Genomic DNA, 19,883 nt, shown 5'->3' with positions numbered 1-19,883 from the left:
TTAAGTGTTCAATTTAAATCATGTGTCCCAAAAAATATTTAAATTATGGATTAAAGAATTCTCTAAGCTTAATAGCAAATATCCATTTGCAACTGCTTCCATAATGGGATAGATTATGATTTTTCACAGATGAACAATTTAAAGAAAGAACAAAGCGTAGAACAAAGCAAACTTAATAATATTGTTGAAATAATAATTTTTTATTCCATTGTTCTGTGGATTTCAGATGATGAGTGATGCGCAGATAATCAGTCATGTGATAGAAATTTTGAAATCAAAACAGTTTGATATTCGAGAACTAATTTCTTTTCGTATAAAGTTCATACAATGCGCTGTGAAATTGGGTGTCTTAAGTGAGTGTTTTAATAAAATTATAAATAAATATTAAATATTTTGTTAATATACTTAAGTAGATACTATAATAAAACTATATTATCTCTCTCGGAGAAAGCTATTTATTAAAAATTCATACTGTAGTAACACTTTTTCGGAAAGCAATTCCTCGGGAATGATGCACATACTATTTTCCGCAACTGTGTTATCAGAAACCTATAGTTAATTCATCATATATTACAGAGGGCCTCACACCTGAGATACTTGTCTGTATAGCGCAAAAGAACCATCTTGTAAGTACGTATATTTAAAACAGAGAGAGAATTAAATTCCATAAACAAAATTTGTTTAAATCGAGTATATATTTACACTATATCAAAATAATATATGTGGAGAGTGTAAAAATTAAAAGATGCATTAAATTAATTATCACACGGCATCTATTTAAATACAAATGTTTTGACTTTGTTTATTTAATTATGTACCTTTCAATTCTAGATCGATGAAGAGGGTGGACTAATATGGGATAAAGTTCGGATGTACATTACGAAACTCATTCGTAACCCGAAGAAGCTAGATGACATCAATGAGATTTGCAAAAGGTGCAAAGAAGAAGGTGATCAATTTCAATAATCATATTCATATATGTACAGTATGCGTGTGCCCGTGTGTATGATTGTATACAGGTTGCTTGGTAATTACCGTCTCTACCGTAGACAAGAACACAAAGTCCTACCATTCTGTGATTTTTCGCAATAAATAATGAGAAATTAATTAATAAAGATCTGCGAATCGGAGTGCGTCCGCGTGAAAAGAGATAGCCCAGTGTTTGTGCTGTTACGCGCAATGAGGCTTGGAAGAAGCGCTTTGTAAACGACAATGGCTACGTATCAATACAGCGTATCAATTAGACTGGACATCCGTATCGCTCATGTATAGCTGTTATTGCTTACATAGCGTATAGCAGCCGTAAAGATTATCTGATTTTGCTAAACCGTGCCAACATACTCTAAATCAATATTAATTAATTTCTCATTAATTGTTGAGGAACTTACAAAACAGTAAAAGCCATTTCTATTCAGTTTAATCCGCTCTATTTGCCCATAAATGGTTCGGTAATTACCAAACATCCTGTATGTACGACACACACACGTACGCGCACGCTTGTTACACATTGTGATACATTAATTTATAGTGTTACAAAACAAAATTTTAATATTCTCTGTTTTGCAGGCGATAAAGTCGAAGGAACCAAGTATGAGAAAACCTTGAAATCCATGGAATGCGGGGTGCCAACAATTCGATATATTTTACAACAAATCTGATAGTATTCTGAAATATTATAGTTTAAAAATTGTTTTTACACAAAATATAGAATAGTATATAAAAGTCACATATCACATAAAATGTTTGAATTTCCCTATCATTTTCTTCTTGGCTATAAATACAGATTCTTGAGATACAGATTTCTGAAATTTAAATATCCATAGAAATATATACTGATGATGGTAGAGAGTTTTTATTATTGGATATTTTCTTGAAGTGTTCATAGATTAAAATTTGTTTAAACATGTTAAAATATTTTAAATTGTTTTAAACAAGTGAAAATTCTATTCGGTACTTCGAAATATAAAAAATGGATTGTTCTTAACTTTAATAAAGTAAAGAGATTATATTAAATAGTTGTAAAAAGTATTGCAACTTAATCGCATTTTCTTTTTTACATTAATTAAATTTACACCGTTTTATTGTTCTCAGGATAAAAAATTAGAAGAGGAATAAAAATTAAGTAATTTTTATAAATGCTCTTCTAATCAAAATCAAAATAGTATTTATTTTTTAAATCATTATTCAACTGTCAAATCAAAATGACAAATCCATATGAATGAAAATTAATTGTAAAATACGCGCATGAGGTACAATCTTTTTCTATCAAATATCGAACGTGAAATATTAATCGCGTTATTAAAAGAGTCAGAATGATCCGATGAAAATACAATGCTACGTATTCAACGATTTCTTACTTAATTTTTTTGTAATGAAGTAATTAAAAATTATAGACCGGAATTATAATGCATCTACCTGGAAAATATATCGAAATAGAAGAACTAGGACGAAAGTATCGCAGAATTTTTGCAAGCTAGATAAATACTGATAATACGCCACTAATTTTCTCCGTTTAGTATTGCCACATGTTGCTTATTTATTATATCATTTAACTTCACTGATTTCTAACATTAGGAGGCCAATTAATTTAAGTGCCTCTTGAATCATTAAAGGATGAAGCCCTAAGAGTCTAGACAAGCCGCATTCACGTCGGTCGTACATCGCCCCGTCTAAAGCAATTAGAAGACATGTTGTTCGCGATTATTTATAAAACAAAGTTATGAGCTAAGTGACATAACTGGGCCGTTTCAGGTTAAAACGCCATCGCAATAATTGTCGAAAGTTTTAGTAACATCGTAAAGAGGCGATAAAAATAGTAAAAGAAACGATAATTATTTATTGCGTAATGCATTCAATTAATATGGTAATGTAAATATCGAGATACAAAATGATATACAGAATTCAAAAAGGTAGATAAATTAGAGCAGAGATCTTAACAGTATTTCATATTCTTCAAATTTGTGTACCTATCTTTCGTGCAACAAAATTTATAATATCAAAAATTAATATAAAATACAAGTTGTGTTTTACGTGAAATTTACTGTCGGGATTTGAGATGAGTCCGGTGATTGACGAGCAATTTACTCGAAAACACGTGTGCGGTAAAGCCCTTGTGACGTCAGCTTTAATAATGCGAAACATTCTTCGTGAGAAATATTTTGTATTAAAACTACACCCACATGGCATGTGTAAAACCTTTGTAATCAGAACCTGAAAGCATCAAGTACTTTCAAAGAATTTCCTACGAATAAATTGCGCAATAATTTTTCTATTCTTTTTATCCGCGTTTATTAAAAAATTTTATTAAGAGGATAACAAACCATCAAAAAATACGTTCATATTATCGTGCAACAAGGTAGAGAGGAATATTCCTCGCACGTCGACATTAAATAAATTGCTCAGAGAAGATCAAGTCGTGATAAATATCACCTCTCTCTCTCTCTCTCTCTCTCTATTTTTCACGCGTTAATCCGTAGATTAGCATATGTATGAAAGCTTCATTTATCTAGAAACTGCGCGTTTTACGACGGTCCCTTCAAAGATCGGCTTTCAGCCTCGGCGGCACGTTGTTTTCGGCGTGATACCTTTTACGAGGGTCGCCTCTTTATGGTTACACCTCATCACCCGGATATTGCGCTCCTGTTGCGCGCCGCAGCAAGGAAAAAAATTTACGGAATTTAGTTTAAAATTCGAACGGAACGTGGAGCGGGGCTAAAAGACTCCATGCGAAATGCTTAGTAAAAGTTGAAAGAGAATCGCAATCGGTCTATTCTTTTCTTTTTTAATTGCGTTTTACGAAATTTATACACGAACCGAAATGTTTGCAATTTAATTTTCGCACGCTAGTAATGCACACAAGAGCATCAATTACTAATCTGTCTTATATTTTAGATATTACCGAGTCAAGTTTGCATCCACGGTTTACATAAAAGCAGGCATTCTGACCAAAATCTTGTACATACACCAATGCCCACTAATGTCCAGTTACTTTATCTTATTTTATCTTATTTTATTTGTATAATACCCCCAGCAAGGCCTAATGCCTAAAAAAATGCCTAGCAACGCCTAGTAATGGCCCAGGAATGCCACAAATCTGTACACCACAATGCCCTCAGCGGTTTCCCCCTCGTTCGAAATTTATAAAAGATCCGGTTGATGAATAACGTTTACATAGGAACAAGCGTTCTAGGCATTCCACGGCAAAACGTGCCACCGAATTCGATGCACTCGGTCAAACTGTTATGCATATTGTCGCGTGTGTGTACGAGAATAATGTGCAAAATGTCTCTAGATAGAGAAGACAAAGAGGACTCGTCCCTCTTCAGAGATCTAAAACTGATTCGGCGAAAGAAGCCGCAGGAAAGCGGCGGCGGCGGCGACGACGACTGGGTGGCGGTTGGCGCGGCGGCTGACGCACCATGAACTTTAGTGGCTATATCGATTGTATGTGCACCGCGGAGCCAACCCCAGCAGACACCTTCTGGCCTGCTGCCGCCCTTGACACCCGTTCCCAGACGACGTGGCTCCTACGCTCGAGCGCAATGCCAACGAAAGAGAGAGAGGGCCGTGCGTTCGAGGGACGGGGATGGTGGAAGGATATGCGTCAACATGCGGCGAGACGCGCGCGTTCTCGAAGACTGCAGTCGAATGCGGATCTATTCGAGAGAAAGCGAGAGAAAAGGAGAGAGAGAGAGAGGGGGGAGAGAGAGAGAGAGAAAGGAATCTTATCTGCTTTAGGTATTTTCTCGCCTAAGTTCGTTGATTTTAAGGGAAACCTCACCGCGGCTTCTACAACACAAAAGAGAAGAGACTTCGAAGGAAAACAAAGTTTTAAATAAGAATACTTTTCCTTTGAGATGCAACTAGGTACTGTATATGCGAAAGTGTTTGAATCACTCAAGAATTTCGCTACCTGAACGATATATCTTTTCTCAACTTCTAATTAAATTTTATTTATCACATACGTATAACATCTCTGTTAACTGTGGAATATTTTGCAAGAAGGTGTCTCTTTCTTTCTATTAAGGCTGCTCTGAAATACGCAGAGAGCAAGCCCGACGTAAAAAAGTAAGGGCAGGAGTAAGAAAATTCATCAATTTTACTTCTGCTCCAGCTCTTACGCTTAACTCTCGGCGAATCGGAGTGCGGTCGGCCAGTGCTACGAACATTTTGAAAATTATGCCTCTATTTTAGCTGCCTCACACCTAAAGGCAAAGATTACGGCTCTCTTACGCCTACTCTTACTCTTTACTGGCTTACTCCGTGTATTGCACACCAGCCCTTAAACCTCGGACATGCCTACTCTTCTGCAATATCGAAAATATTGAATAAAAGAAATCACTGAACGTACACGACTTTGAGATTTATACGTACGTCGCTTTATAATTTGAATTGTATGTCCCTTTGTCATAATGGGCACAAGAGAATAATATATTTATGAAATGCATTTCGTCAATACAACACACTAAAGAGAAACAAAGAGAGAGAGAGAGGGGGGAGAGAGAGAGAGAGAGAGAGAGAGAGAGAATCCATTATAATTTCATTTTTTCCCTGGCAAAGGTACGACGTGGCATTGTCTAAACGTGGGTGCGCAAACACGCGCGTCGAAATAATAAGGCCCCGTGCCGCTTAACAAAAATAAAATCTCGGAAACTTGTTCAGCAGGTCTAGAGCGAACCGTCGCTCGTAGTGCGTGCGGCGTGAAATTTACACGGGCGGGCGGCACATTTTTCACGATCGTATAGCTCGCGCGTGACAGTGCACGGCGTGTACGTACGTACTTGGATTTTAATACATTGTGAGACGCGCGTTTAAGCCGCGCCCGCGCTGGATCTACGTGTTGCAAACCGCGAGGCATGAACCGTAAACGTTTTACGCTGTTTTCTTTTCGACCCTTCCGCGTTTAATCAGTCGTAGCAATGTAGCTCCGGCGTGAAGGGAACGTATATTAAATTGATTAAAATTGAAATAAATGCCAAAATTGATCGAGAAAAGTCGACGGGAAACGTGACAACGCGTCGTATATTTCCCACAAGAGGGATAAATCGACAAACGCGTTTTCGCGAGCACGTTCGTGGAAAAGTACGACAGGTAACGTGAAAACAATGCAGGCGTATCACAGAGATTCGATGCGAAGGTAATTTTTCGATACAACGAATATCCGTGCATCTCATTTAAGGTAGTTGTTTCGCGACAGTAATGCTCAAAAGTTTCTTCCAGACAGGAACCAGCACTCAATTATTACAATGATATATCTTGATGAAATATTGTTCTAAACAATACACCTACGATTAATGCCTAATGTAAAATAGATTCGAAAGATTATAGTTTGAGTCGCTGCTGCCACATTTCTTACCCTACATGTCTACTACATAATTCTTCCCATTTTTCAGCTTTAACTGTTTATATTGTTGAAACGGAACGGTCAATAATTTTGATTTTTTTTCCAATTATTCGTTCTATTTTACTCTATAACATATTTGTTTCTCATACGAATCTCGCTCACCGTTAAGCTTGAAAAAAATAACATGTGCCATCATTTGCGTTTGCAAACGCAAATATTAATATTTTAACACAAAATAATATGTGTAAATAATATTTCACGTGTAATAATATTGCAACGAATCACATTGTTACGTGTAATAATATTTTTAACGTGTATTTTTACACGTAATATATAGTGTATAACATTTTTTCAGGACTTTGAGACGTTCAATTTTAATTTAATTAGTCCTATTTGGCACGTATTAATGTAGAGCATAAAGTGTAAAAATTTGAAACAATTCACACATAAACGATTTTACGAAATAACTACCTTAAATGCAACTTTCTCATTTGTTCGTGGGCGCTAATTAGCCCCGGCTTGTTAGATAATGATGCGTTATCCTTCAAGCTTTTGGATCGCAGCCGCGATAAGGAAGAAAGAATTAAACGAAACAAAATCGTGCCGAGAGCGGCAAAAACTGGTACCGATGCACGGATACTTCCCGACACGCACTGTTTCTCCTACAAAGCACGGAGCAATAAAGGCAAGCTCATTTGCAAACACTTTCGTCCTGCCTATGTCTTTTTCTTCGCCGAGGACAAGTCTCGATTTCACTCATCTCGCGCATTTGCATGTAAACTGAAAAATAAATCAATTGCGCAACAATAAAGCCGTGGCGCGCGCGGGCGCGCGAAAGTCCGCGGGATTTATCGCGATTTCTTGCAATTCTAGAGCAAATTAATATTTATAACATTTCGTGCGCTGCACGCGCATTTCCCCGATCTCCATCGAACAATTTAACTACCATAATTGCACCATATATATATATATATATATATATATATATTGTGACAAAAACGCCCCGTTTATAAAGATACATCGCAGAAACGTCTATAAAGAAATATGGAATTTAATTTTAGCATGTGTTACCGACGATAAAGAAACGCACCGCGCGTTCTCGCGAGCGCGCCGAGGTAAAGTCGGTTTTATAAAACGGAGTAGTCTTTTTCAGTAGAAAGACGATTCTCCCTCGACACGATCAGTATAAAATCGGAATAAATAGAAACGTTTTCACGGCACGTGAAGATAAAACATGAAATTTTATTGTCCGGAGCAGATCTCGCGCGTGATACTTCGTGCTTGCGATGCAGTCGGAATCGATTGCGAGGAAGTGACCTCGCGACGGCACAATATGCCACATACATGAATATGTTTTACAACGGCAATAAAAGTTTGTCGACCGAATGTGTTTTGATACATTTTTTCGCCGAAGGCCTCCGCGCCCGGAACTGTTGCGCTAAATCATGCATTTATTTTGAGCCTTGTATTTCGCAAATGATGATTTTACATTCGCGAGCTTTTGGACAGCAAGATATTTACGCGTTCGAAATTCGAGAGATTCGTAACATTTTATGCATATTCATACTCGATATGTTACGATTGAAACATTGAATTTTGTATAACAGACGTACATGTAGCCACATTTTTACGAAAACTCGTAAGGGAATCCTGAAGCCGCTGGCGAACTGGATCAGTGTCGATAAAATAGGAGACGGAATTAAAAACGTTCATTATCGACATTTTTAATTCCAAGTTCATATTGCTAGAATTTGGTTCGAGAAATATAATATAAAGTCGACCAGCATAGTCTAGATTTTGCTGAAAGAGTTCTGCACTTCTATAAAGCCAATTAAAAGATTACTTCTAACAAAGAATATCGATAAAACAGACGGCTTTAGGATCCCCTTAAGAGCCCAGATTATAATTTAATCGTCAAGCGAATAATCGATATGTTCTTTAAAATCCATTGAGATATAAAAAGATAGAATCATCTGACAAGTATTGAAAGCACTATTTCGTTACGATTAATTCTTACGTAAACACTTTTTATTATCCACGAGAACCTTTTGAAAGGCGCGATTCTATTTCGTTTACTTGAAACGAATACGAACTCTCTACGTATATAAAATCGGATGAAATAAAACTTGTTTATAAATCCATGCCATCTCGATGTTTTTCATTTCACAGAAAGATTCGTGAAACATGAATAATTTTCGTTAAAAATACATCTAATCCGGTGCGCCAGTCTCGATCCGAAATACGATTCCTTTTAGGAACGTTTATATCACTCTCGCTACGTATATTCGCGCATAAAACCGAAAAATAGAGTATAATAGATCATCATAACTCAAGTCGTAATTCAAATCTGGTGACACGACGGCGACGAGCATAATCAAGTAATCGTTGAAAAGCGACCGACTGGGAAAAGCAAGAGCATAAATAAAGTATGCGTCCACCTGGATAAATGCGAGAGAACGAAATTTCGCACGGAACACGCACACTCCTCACATTCCCTTGCAGATTCGTCATCTACGGAAAACAGTTCACTGCGATTGTTGCAAGGCTGATAACGGACGTTAACGTTCAATTGTTGGCTAGAGATGACCTCGCGTTTGCCGTCCTCTTCGCAAACAAAATTTCGACTGCGCTTTCGCTTCGACTTTGCTTTCATATTTTAAACGGCTTTTGTGTATCTGCAATTTTCTATTTTTCTTTCCTTTATGCGGTAGCCCCCTGGATGTTCTTGTATTTCTGCGAAATAGAATTTTCGCTCGAAACGCAAATTACGAATTTCACGATCTATTACAAATTAGAGAGAGAGAGAGAGAGGTCCAAATCAAACGTGATTGTACAATATAATTTCAGGAGTTACAACACGTTTTTTTTTTACATTGATTACCAATCTCGTTTTATTTCAACTGTTTCGCAATAATATCGAAAAAAATCCGCGCTATGTATTGGCAAGTTATACGAACGAGAAATAATCCGAATAATATTTATAAGAGGCTAATAAAAATAAAAATCATGTGGATTGTACAGGGTGAATCGTTTTAATCTTGACAGGCAAATATTTCGAAAATATTCAATTTCACAAAAAAATTGTTTATTTGTCTGTTAAGATTATAAAAAGTCTCACCCTGTACAATAAAATTAGCCTTTGCATAATTATACAAGGGTTTTTCTCTTCCGGCGATATCTCCCTATCAAAACTTCGTAGAAGATGTATTATTTCGAAGGCCCCAGTACAACACATCGCTTGTAAAATTCATTCGTTCTATCTTCTCGGTGCAAAATATATAACGGTACGTCTCCTATGTCGGGGTGAAGATTATGGCGGATCGAATTCGCCGATTCAGTGTCTCGCCGTTCCCAAATTCCCCGCCGAACTTTTGCCCCATATATAACCCCCGTCGTCGTATGTTAGAGCAAGCACGCCTCGCATACCACATTCCGTCGGCGTCGCTTCACTTTTTTCAAAGCCACTTGCTGAGATTAGGTATCCGCTATCGTATATCAGCTCGGAACTTCGTACGCGGCAGCGCCTGCGGCCGCACGCGGATAAGTAACGTACGCCTTGCTCCATACACGCCGAGAATCATAAAGGTAGGACATCTCCGAGTGAGAGAAAGAGCGAGAGGGAGGGGGGGGAATACTGGCTGAGGGCGAAGCGTGAGAGGAAAGGAGAGCGAGAGAGGCGAAAGACAGGATCAAAAAGGACGCGCGACAGGACTAGCGGCCGAGAGCTTCGAACTGTGGCCAGTCGGATCGAGCTATATAAGTCCTGAACGACCTTGCTGCTTTTTCAATGCAAGGACGACGTCCACTCACGGTAACTGTGGGAGAAGGACGTGACGATACTCGGCTCCGCGCGAGAAGAATGGATGCGGAGAACACGCGGAGTGACGCGTCCTAGGAGGCCGCCGGGTCTCGTGGACAGCCCGCGCTCTCGATACGGCTGGTGCGTTCCCAGGACGATCGGGTGTGTGTGTAACGATCGACCCGGTGGATGCCCTTTCGGCGACGATGACATCGGATACGGGAGGGCGATCGTAGGCCGGGTCGAACGTTATAATGTCCGCTCGGTGTGTCGCGAAGCGCGTAATTGGGAGAAGAAGGGTCGGTCGTAAAAGGCTACATAGGCCGACCAACGACTCGTGCCCTTTGCCGTGGCCCTGCCGGGGATTTGTAAAAATTGAATACCCCGTCCCCGTGGCACGGCTAGAACGAGGCCTCTCCCGACGTCCGCGGGTGTTGCCGAGGGATACAGCGCCGATGAAGGATGACTTGCTCAACGTGTTAACGTAAATATGGCAAGAGCGTACGTCGGATATTAGATGTTGCCTGGCCCGCGGCGGTATCCTGTAATGCGTCGTGGATATTTATCGATATCTTAAATCATTGAAAAATACCGCGAGCGATTTAACTGCAAATATTACTCGCCCACAAGTCTACGTGACAACGCGTGTTTCAGACAAAATTAAATGTCGCCTCCAGTTTTTTTGTTGTCATTCCGCGCCACGTTTCTGAATACAATAGTCAAGATACCGGCTCGCATTCCAATATTTCCACCTAGCCGTGCAACATCTGCGTTTTTTTCATATTTATCTTAAACGAAAATTAAACAAATCGCGGCATCACCTCCACGCATCTTCAGCTGATACAGAAGCCATGTTTCTGAAAATGCTGCACCGACAATGAAACAGAACTCAGGATCTCTATGTTAAGTCTAAACCTGCGTCGCGAGGTCGCGCGGAATCTGATAAAGTTTATCCAGACTCCAGATCTTGTCACGTAACAATGTGGCCGCAGCTGAAAATAATGTTTTGAAATGAGCACCGGAGTCACCATTACCCCTTTCCCATCTTCGTGCGTGCTTTTGTGCGCGGTCGTGTTCCTTGTAACGAAGGAGAGGGACAGAGGTTAATGGACGCGGCGTGCAGATAAGAGGTTCACGAAGCAGGTTGAAAGGGTGACTTCAATGCGGCCGAGAGCTCGCCCGAAGGCTAGCGTGGCACGGAGATCGATCGGCAGAAACGATGAGGCTTCTTCAGGGACAACGAGAAGCCCTTGACTGCGGGAACGCCGCGTGAGACGCTTCTCATAAAAACCGTCTCTTAGGGGCACGTGCGGATATAATAGAGCTCAGCGTAATAAAAATCCATCGATCACTATGTATTGTGCATAATAGTTTTCGAAATTATTGTGTCAAATAGTTAACTGGATGATTGGACAGGGGTGCCAGCCACAGAGAGCTAGAGGCGCCAAATCTTTTAACGAGTGTGTTCGTGAAAACAGTTTAAGGTAGTCAAACATGATGAAGTTACAGATTTTCTTTAGACCCGCAGCGAAACTAATTTAGATATTAATACGCACGTGTGTAAAATTTGGGTTTGATTTACCGTATAGTTTCCGAGATATAATCACTTAAAATTAACTGTTTTTAACATTTCGCTTATCGCCATTGGCTGCTGAGGTAGAAAACCTGACACTTGGGCACGTGTATTTGTCAGTAGCAAAAAATCTATAGTAAGGATTGAAATCGAGTAGTTGAATGTTTAAAGAAGTGCATGTTTAAATTTCAACGACGCTGACCGTACGGTATCACAGTATGATAAGTCCAAAGAAAAATTTAACTAGGTGAACTTTTTCATGCACGATCATGCTTTGCGGATGTGGCAACGTAGGTTGTGCCACTCTCTTTGTTTTTTGGTTAAGTGTTCTTTGCGTTTTCGCTTCTTCTCTAACACTCTCATTTTTATAAAACGCCCTTTATACCGTAACTGATTTTCCATTATGATAATTAAAATATCTTTCCACAATTTATCGCATTTACGATGAAATGCGATGTTGTCAGAATCAACGCTCTGAGAAGCAAATAGTGTTTAAAAATCTGTTTTTGAATTTAATATAAAAGAATTCATCGTCTATTGAACTTTATTGATCAAGTCTCATTTTGACTAGCATGGTTGAGAAAGAACTACCTTAAAATCCCTAATCAAATCAATTTAAAGCATTTAGCTGTTTTTTCAAAAGGACCAGGATACGTGTTTTCATATTGACTTTTTAAACGCGGACTTAAATAGAGGGGAAAAAAGGCCTCAACTTATTAGTGTCGTTCAATATTTTTGCGGCTTCACTGAGTACAATTACAGAAAACATTTAAGAACTTGCACGTGTACAATATTATTTGACATGAATGTTGGAAAATTTTCTAGTCGACCACCGTCCGTATTAACAATACATGAGAATAAGAGGGGACTAAAAGGAAAATGCGAAAAGAGATCGTAGAGCGAAATTGCTTTGAAAAGATTCCAATGCCGCGTTCGAAACTCACGCCGCAAATCTTCGATATCTTCGGTACCAGAATTCTATATCGAACAAGATGATTGCGTTCCAGATCGGCGGCGGCGGAATCGAAAGGGCACATTGTATGGTTACAAGACCCCGATCTTATTGATACAGATATTTCAGAACGTTCAAGGAGCACGAAAGCGAATATTCCGAGTTCAATCTCGTGAACGGCCTTATTCCCACGAGTGGAACAAATCAGCGCGTGCACGTCCATTAAAGTAAATAAAGGAAATCGTAGTAGGGGGGGGGGGAGGGGGTTGCCTTGTGAGAAGAGCTGCTAGAAACGAAGAGAAGATTGAATCGGACTTCTTGCATAATTAGCTAGAGGGTATTTGCAGCTCGAACGCCGAGCAATAGAATGTCTTACAAACAATCTTTGTCCATCTCCGTGCTCTCAAGTGAAAAAAATTTTTTTTTATTAAAGAAGAACAAGATTGGTTTGTGTGCGTATGTGTTATGTATTATTATAGAACGAAACGATCACCATCTGTTATACTTGCAGTTATTTCAATTATTACTAGTTCATTATTGTTAATCGATAAAGTTTTATAAATTATACATTGATAATTTACGCCTACTCAGCCGATCTGTACGCCTACATAGGCCAGCGATAACCTACTTTGATGACATTATATTTTTTTACTCCTCCCTCGAATATTTAATTCTAAAAAGTTACTTTAGCTCCTACTTAAAAGGGCCTACTTTAATGCTAAACTGATAAAAGTAGAAATTTCCGACATCATCAGTTTTGAAATAGAAGAAAATATGTACTTGCAGTTCGACCTCTTTTACTGTGTCTTAGGTCCTACTATATAATAGAATCAGAGATTCGACATAGGGCCGAAACTTCGACTCGGGTGTACCGTTAAATAGTTAGATGTGCATGGACGATAATCCCAAGCCGTCCTGTATAGCGATTCAACCGCGCCGGTGCCGCTTTCGTGACCGGTAATTGTTAACTTGACACGTCGCGATCACGGGAAAGAGCAAGAGCGGGACTGGTAAATCCAGAACTACGATACGAACAACTACGTGGATACGGGCCATTGTCTCCAGTCTCGAGAGGGTTAATCGCGACGTGAGTCGAGAAAGCTGGACGGCGCATCTTCGATCCCTTCTCCTCCTCCTCCTCCTCCTCCACCACCTCTTCGTTTCTCCTCGTCGACCTTCCTTTCCTGCGCCCGTCCGTGCTACATCGACATTAGACCTAGAACACGTTCTCCACACAACGCGGCATTTGCCGTGGAAGAGTCGGATGTGCATGTGCACGTGCATACGCGTTCGGCTTGCTCGCCCGCTTGCTTTCTTTCTCGCTTACGTGCGCTTACCGGCCCCATCGAGATGTATCTTCGCGCACACGGGGCGCGGGAGAAGGGAACGAAGGTGGAGGCGATTAATCCTCCCGCGCGCAGAATTATTTCGTAAGGCGAAGGACGATAAAGGTCGAAGCGCGCGAGTTGCCGGTTGAGAGCCGGCGAACGGGAGAGAAGCAAGATCGTACGTTTATTCCTCGCCAGTGCTCGCAGGAACGATTATGTTTAAAAATAACGACCGAGAACTGGCATAATCACGCTGATGCGCCGTTTTAAAATTACATTTTAGATTCGTTCTCTCTCTGCGAGATAACATGCTTAATGATCTCGCAGTTGCGGGCAAGATTTGCCACGGCTATATTCAAGAGCAACGGTGGAACAAGTGTTCGAGGTGTACGTTAGTTATTATGGTTAACCATAATTTTTCGTTTCTCGTTTTCAAGCGCAGTATTTTTTTTTTCCTTTCGTAAAATCACGTTCCGTGTGCAAACAGATCGTGCGCGTTTGATAAATTGGAACATCGAATAAAAACATTTTAGATTGCTGTAACACCGAAAACATTGTGTTCTTCAATGAAGAAGAATATTTCTTAACATCGTGTTTTTTGGAACATCTTAAATTAAGAATATATTGTTAAGATTAGAATATAATTTTTTCGGTGAAATTATTCGAAAGCTAATTCGCAGAATGTGACGCTTAAGAGCGCGTTTGATCGTCGCCGTTTAGAAGCGGGACAGTTTGCCGCAAGTAGAAAAATGTGACAACCCAATAAACGGTCTTGGATACCCGAGGTCTGAGAATTAAAAACATATTTCACTTATGAAAGGGTCACGGAGCCACACACGCGCGTAAATAATTTGTAATTATAGTGATCTTCAAAACACGAGGCGATCGTAAAACGCGCTTCGCGTGGCGAAAGCCGTTAAAGGTCGACTTAGAACGCGAACTCCTCGCGCCGCGTAAGTATAAAGAACGCCGCGTAAGTATAAGAACGCTTTCCCGATTTATACTCCATTAAATGAAATATTAAACCGCCAGGAAAGACGTTTTCTCACAAGGAAACGCTCGTGGTGAAAAGGAAATTGCGGAAATGATCCGCGACCTTGATAAATCTCGGATACGTTGCGCAGTAACATAAAAATAAAAAAGAAGGACACTTTTTATTAGCCTTCAATATGTAAAGATACACAAGTACTATTTAAACTCTGTAAGACAGATGTAACTTTACTCGAGTCGAAATTTTGGCCCTTTGTTGAACCTTTAATTTTATAGTAGGACCTAAGACAGTAAAAGAGGTCGAACTGCAAGAACAAAATTTACTCCTTTAACCTGATGCAACTTTAAAACTGATAGTGTCGGAAATTTCTACTTTTGCCAGTTTAGCATTAAAGTACGTCCTTTTAAATAGGAGCTAAAGTAAATTTTTAGAATTAAAGATTCAAGGGAGGAGTAAAAATATAATGTAATCAAAGTAGGTTATTGCTGGTCTATGTACCATAGGTGTACAGATCAGCTAAGTAGGTGTAAATTATCTTTAAAAGTGTCAAAATAGTACCAAAATTTTGACTCGGGTAGGTTTCAACTTTTGGAAAAACTTCACGGTTCCGAAAAATTTGTCATAACTTTGTTTGCTAATTAATGTAAATGTATATTGGATTCAGAAGTTCACGTCTTAAAATTTTACTTCTATTCTTTTCACAAGTTTCTATGCCCGAAACATTTTTACCGTAATAGCCCTTTCAATTTTATTTATCTTATTATGTCAATAAAATTATAATCAAATGTACGAAAAGAATTTCAACGGACCTCAAATCTTCAAACGATGAAACATACGCAAAGTATAGCATACGACTTTCATATCTCATCTGTAAACTATTCTATTAGATAGTTTTACCGAAGTACCTGAAGATCGCAGACACACATCAAGTGCTTTCTTGTCAATAGCTTCGAGCACGGAGGTTAATCGGCGTGATACAACGCCTGCGGATATGAATGATTGATAATCTCTTGTCATGCATGGCAAATTGGAAAACGCGACCGTAAGAGGCCTCGGGTTAGACGCGCGACGTGCCACTTCGACGACATTTCACGTTGATCCGCGACGGCGTCGGTGAAACTTTTTCCTACCTCCGCCCCATCGCGAGCGATAACGCGAGAAAGTACGACAATTAGCTTCCATTTTCAGATCGATGCTCCTTTTCTCGTAGTCTTTCACTTATCGCGTCTGCGGGAGGCTACCTTCGCGACTCGCGCTAACTTTTACTTTCCAATTCCGATGTCCTTTGTATTCCGCATCGGTGCCACTGCGGTTAGTCGCGGATACGCCGAGCGTCGCGTTATATAAAACGCTTCTTAGACACCTACCTCCCATGACTTCCCATTTTCTTACCGGCGCTAACTCGCAATTAATAATCACTCACTTCCAAACACGGGAAACTGGATGGACGTGCGTGCGCTCCGATTGGTTTAATCGGAATACAAACAACGACGTCTGTGTCTTATGCAAACGAAGATGATGTACGCTCTATTAATTATCTCGCGTGCCATGAAAAATTTAAAGGAAAAGTACGTTGCTAACACTGTATCATGTTTCGTGAAATAAGAGAAGACCGCATTTGTCGTTACAAAAGTTTCTTCCAGACAGGAACCAGCACTCAATTATTACAATGATATATCTTGATGAAATATTGTTCTAAACAATACACCTACGATTAATGCCTAATGTAAAATAGATTCGAAAGATTATAATTTGAGTCGCAGCTGCCACATCTCTTACACTACATGTCTACTACATAATTCTTCCCATTTTTCAGCTTTAACTGTTTATATTGTTGAAACGGAACGGCCAATAATTTTGATTTTTTTTTTCAGTTATTCGTTCTATTTTACTCTATAACATATTTGTTTCTCATACAAATCTCGCTCACCGTTAAGCTTAAAAAAAAAGTGCCATTATTTGCGTTCGCAAACGCAAATATTAATATTTTAACACATAATAATATGTGTAAATAATATTTCACGTGTAATAATATTACAACGAATCACATTGTTGCGTGTAATAATATTTTTAACGCGTATCACACGTAATATTTCGTGTAACATAGCAAACTTTAACATTTTCTTTTAGAACTTTGAGACGGTCAATTTTAATTTAATTAGTCTTATTTTGCGCGTATTAATGTAAAGAATAAACGGCAAAAATTTGAAACAATTCTCACATAAATGATTTTACGAAGTAACTACCTTGTTTTCAATGTGTGTACGTTTTTTCACACAAAATAAACCGTTCAAGGTAATGTTCAGATTATATTAAATAATTTACTGACAATTACAACGCGGAATTTTGTTTGTGCAAAATATTGGTGGAATAAAGAATTTATGTATAGATATATAGATATTTGTTTATGTATAGACGCGCTAAATGCGTAATTACTATACATAACAAATTGCACATAAAGTACTTTGTCACAGTCGATATTGATAAACATTTCATATACAAAACTCCGCGATCGACTGAGTCCCGCGCCGGGCGAGGGCAAGTTTATCTCTCTCTCTCTTTTTTTTTCAATAAATAAGGGTATAATTTTTTTGCACGACAGCGGCGTAATTTCGCCCGTCCGCGTTATTTGCACTTTTATCGCTACCGAACGAACGAGCGCGGTCGCGTTTATTTTCGCCGGACAGCACGAACGGATCTCCGCTTCGTTCGGAAATCGTTACGCAACCGCGCAGCAACCGCGCGCTGCAGGCGCACAAAGGGCGTGTGTTAAAAACGCATCTTTCTTTCCTCGACCCCTGCCTCCACTCTCGACCTTTCCTTCTCGTACTCGTTCCCTCCCGTTCCCACTCCCTTCCTCTGTCTCTCTCTCACTCTTCGCTCCGTTCTCCAACGTACAGGTAAGTGCTCCGCGCGCACATGGCGCTTTTTACACCGGAGACCCGCCGGCGGTTTTATGCAATTTCTTGTTTGACTTTAGCCGCCGGCTGGGGCAAGAAGGCAGCAATCGCTTTACGATTCTCACAAATGAGTTCCTCGAAGTCGCGCGAGGGGCGGAGGGGGAGGGGGGACGGGCCCTTTCCGCACTTTGCGCGACTTGTCGTTCGCGCGTTCGTTTCCTTCCTTAATTCCTTCTTTCTCTCCTTCCTTTGTCCGGCGGGGCCTCTTTTCACGCTTCGTATAACCTGACCTCGCCGTCGACTCGCTCTATCGACCGCCATTATTTTAACGCGCCGATCGCGCGACCGTTCCCTCGTGACCCTCTTCGGCTTCCTCCTACACGTGTCGCGTCTCCATAGAGCGCCAACTCTCGTACCTTCCCGCTAACGATATAACAACGGCTTTTCGCGCGAGTATCTAATTACGATGCGTTTAAATCGAATGCGAGTCGTGCATTTGAATTCGAAAGCGAGCGCTGATGAAAGTTTACAAATGTCATGCGACGCGCGGTACCCGCGGTGGCGGAACATTTCAATTTCTCGCGAGCGCACACCCTTTGAGAAACACTGCCGCACGGGCAACGAAAAGCGCGTTTGTTGACTTCGAAATGCGGGTAGCTCATTTCGGGACAGACAGAGGTACCAGAGTGACTCAAACAAGTATTATATGTAAATGCGCTTCGAACACACAGCGCGCGCACAGTTCGGAAGCCGGGAGACTAGAATACCATTGTGGCCCTTTTGCCTCCGCTCCTTTTTAATATGCTTGTCTTACGCGCGGAGAATTCTAAGAATTAAACGCGCCGGGGTTTATTCGGCAGGCAGCTCTCAAGTCTGGACAATTTCGATGACCGATGGAGGTGTAAATAGCATCTGTTTTTGCCGTTGAAAAATATCGGAGTGTCGCTTCGAGGAAGAGGAATGTCCGACAAAAAAAAATAATGCGGGGACGGCACGTCAAAGATAAATCTCATTTAAGTGAGAGGACTTCCATTACTTCCGACACTATGGCAAACACAAAGGATTCCGTCGTGGAGGAGATTTTGAGTCGTAACCAGGCAGAATATAATGGCATACTTTTTTTTTCAGCGCGTCCCTTTGTCTCTCCGACGGGACGTATTATTTATACATCTCGCTCATCTTTGTAAACTCGTATTTATTTAACAATTTCATAGAAAGATACGTTTATTACAAAATGCACGTAATGGAAGATGCTAATTAACTTTGGGATAGAAAATGTTAATTATTTTGCATGCCGTTACAACTCCATGTCGTCCCCCGTAAAGCGGAAGTTTTTCATTCTCTCATTAACGACCGAAAACAATTGGACAACCGCGCTGTATTGAAGAGATAACACGCACCGGCTCTTTCCTAATGATTATAATTATACACCACGCGGGATTCAACGCTGGGATTTGCTGTCTTGTTACGGGCCTGATATTACATAATAAAAGGAATTGTGTTTCTGACTGATGTTTACTCTGCAAGAAAAACCAAGAAATTTTCCGAGCAAAAATATATATTCCCTTTCCATGGGCGAGGTTATTTAAAAGTGTGCATTTGAGGAAGGTTACGTGTTTGAGAAAGAAAATACGTATGAAGGGTTACGCAACAAATATTCTCCCAGATAAGAAGCATTTTGTGTATCTTCTTACCAACTTTGCTTTCTGCATTTTCATAAAAAAATAACAGACGAGAAAATTACACAATTTGATATACAGGGTGAGTCTTTCCATATCCGACAAAATTTTTGAGAAGGTAGAACGGATCGAGATGAACGGAAAAGTCCTGTACCATTTTGCAATTTTCGTAATAGTTAACGATTAATTAATTATTAAAAATCGTTGTCTTAGGCCGGCCTACCGCCCAATTCGAGCGCGTGGCAAGATGTGACCGCCTGGCGATCGATAATGCTATGCGCACATCTCGCCACGCGCTCGAATTGGGCGGTAGGCCGG

At 40.0% G+C, this 19,883-nt stretch overlaps 2 protein-coding genes across 2 annotated transcripts in view; one reads left to right on the top strand and one right to left on the bottom strand.

Moving 5' to 3' along the window:
• LOC105562482 overlaps nucleotides 1-1,705 on the top strand; it is a 5,184-nt gene extending 3,479 nt beyond the window's left edge. Inside the window, exons 2-5 of the mRNA XM_012013355.1 lie at nucleotides 227-353; nucleotides 577-626; nucleotides 832-949; nucleotides 1,567-1,705. Coding sequence (XP_011868745.1) covers nucleotides 227-353; nucleotides 577-626; nucleotides 832-949; nucleotides 1,567-1,658 — 387 coding nt within the window. The 3' untranslated portion in view covers nucleotides 1,659-1,705. The remainder of the gene's footprint in view (nucleotides 1-226; nucleotides 354-576; nucleotides 627-831; nucleotides 950-1,566) is intronic.
• The window catches only part of LOC105562480, a 201,195-nt gene that overhangs the window by 146,984 nt on the left and 34,328 nt on the right, over nucleotides 1-19,883 (bottom strand). The gene's annotated exons all lie outside the window — the stretch shown is intronic.

Source organism: Vollenhovia emeryi, unplaced genomic scaffold, assembly GCF_000949405.1.
Source record: "Vollenhovia emeryi isolate VEMERY1.0 unplaced genomic scaffold, V.emery_V1.0 DF939187.1, whole genome shotgun sequence".
Lineage (NCBI taxonomy): Eukaryota > Metazoa > Arthropoda > Insecta > Hymenoptera > Formicidae > Vollenhovia > Vollenhovia emeryi.
Note: the sequence above shows the minus strand (reverse complement) of the source record. Positions and strands in the feature narration are given on the sequence as shown.